This window comes from Nicotiana tomentosiformis, chromosome 4 (assembly GCF_000390325.3).
Source record: "Nicotiana tomentosiformis chromosome 4, ASM39032v3, whole genome shotgun sequence".
Lineage (NCBI taxonomy): Eukaryota > Viridiplantae > Streptophyta > Magnoliopsida > Solanales > Solanaceae > Nicotiana > Nicotiana tomentosiformis.
Genome location: NC_090815.1, coordinates 64,751,830 through 64,753,207, shown reverse-complemented (window position 1 = coordinate 64,753,207; position 1,378 = coordinate 64,751,830). Strand labels below are relative to the sequence as shown.

At 51.0% G+C, this 1,378-nt stretch overlaps 1 protein-coding gene across 1 annotated transcript; it reads right to left on the bottom strand.

Annotated features, from left to right (window-relative positions):
* Positions 1-374: 374 nt before the first annotated feature.
* Positions 375-1,127, bottom strand: LOC138909826 (uncharacterized). The gene has a single exon (XM_070201043.1). It carries the CDS (start codon positions 1,125-1,127, stop codon positions 375-377), a length of 753 nt encoding a protein of 250 aa, XP_070057144.1.
* Between the last annotated feature and the right edge of the window lie 251 nt (positions 1,128-1,378).

Here is a 1,378-nt window from a genome sequence, read left to right as displayed (position 1 = left end):
ACAATCCCTATAAACCTATGCGGCCACAATAGATTCACCAACTAGAGTAGATACAGAGAACGACTCATGGAGTTGTTCCGGTTCTATCCCAAATCCCATAGCAACATAGGGAGTAACATAAGACAAAGTGAAACCGGGATCAATAAGAGCATACACATCATGAGATTGGACAGTCAATATATCTGTGACAACATCTGGAGAAGACTCTAAACTCTAGTGACCCCTAATGGCATAGAAACGACTGGGTCCTCCCGAACTCTGTACGCTACCCCTAGCTGCACCATGCCCTGCGGGTGTTGGGGTGCCTCAAGATGGAGGAGGTGTTGTGGATGTAGTAGTTGCAGAACTGGCTGGCTGTGCCCCTGCCCATGCTCTTATGAGACGAACGACAATCCCCCTGAATGTGACCCCTCATACCACACCCGTAACATATGGGCTGGTCCATGAAGCAGGCTCCAAAGTGCATCTTCCCGCTGCTGCTGAAATCTTCCACCAGACCGACCTTGCTGGTAGGATCCCCTATTGCCCTGGCTGGGCCTAAAATGGCTACCCTGCATCAAACCGGGCCTCGGTGGTGGTGCACTGACTGAAGACTGTGCAAAAGACTGGGATGGCCCTGATGACCCTCCCCGGAATGCTGACCTACCACCACCACCAGAAGAACCACCAAAGTTGCCCGCGGATTGGGCCTTGCTGCTGCTCTCACGCTCCATTATATTCTTCCATTTGCGGGTCTCTGTGGATTGAGAAAATGCCACCATCTTACCATAGTTCATGTCAGAATTCAAGACGGCAGTAGCGGCCTCTTTAATAACCAAGGGGCTAAGGCCCTGCACAAACCGGCACACTCTAGCCTCCATACTAGGCAACATATAAATGGCATACTTGGACAGGCACGCGAAACTCATGTGATACTCCCACACACTCATGCTACCTTGCTTCAGGCTATCAAACTCGGAAGCACGGGCTGCATTTGTCTCGATAGGCAAGAAATGATCAATGAAAGCATCGGCAAACTCACTCCACCTCGCCGGAGGGCTCCCCTCCTCACGGGAGTCCTCCCACATCTCAAACCAAGAATACGCCACTCCTTTCAGGCAGAAGGAGGCCAACTCTGCTCCCTCCATCTTAGTAGAACGCATAACTCAGAGGGTCTTGCGCATCTCGTCGATAAAATCCTATGGGTCCTCCTCAGGATGAGTACTTGTGAACAATGGAGGGTCCAACTGAAGAAATCTATTCACACTGGAACTAGCAGAATCCCCTGGCTGACTAGAAGAAGTGGGTGCAATATTTGATCTCTGGGTCTGGGAAGCCACTATCTAAGCCAACATTTGTATGGCTCCCCTATGATCCCCATCAGATACACCGGGACCGG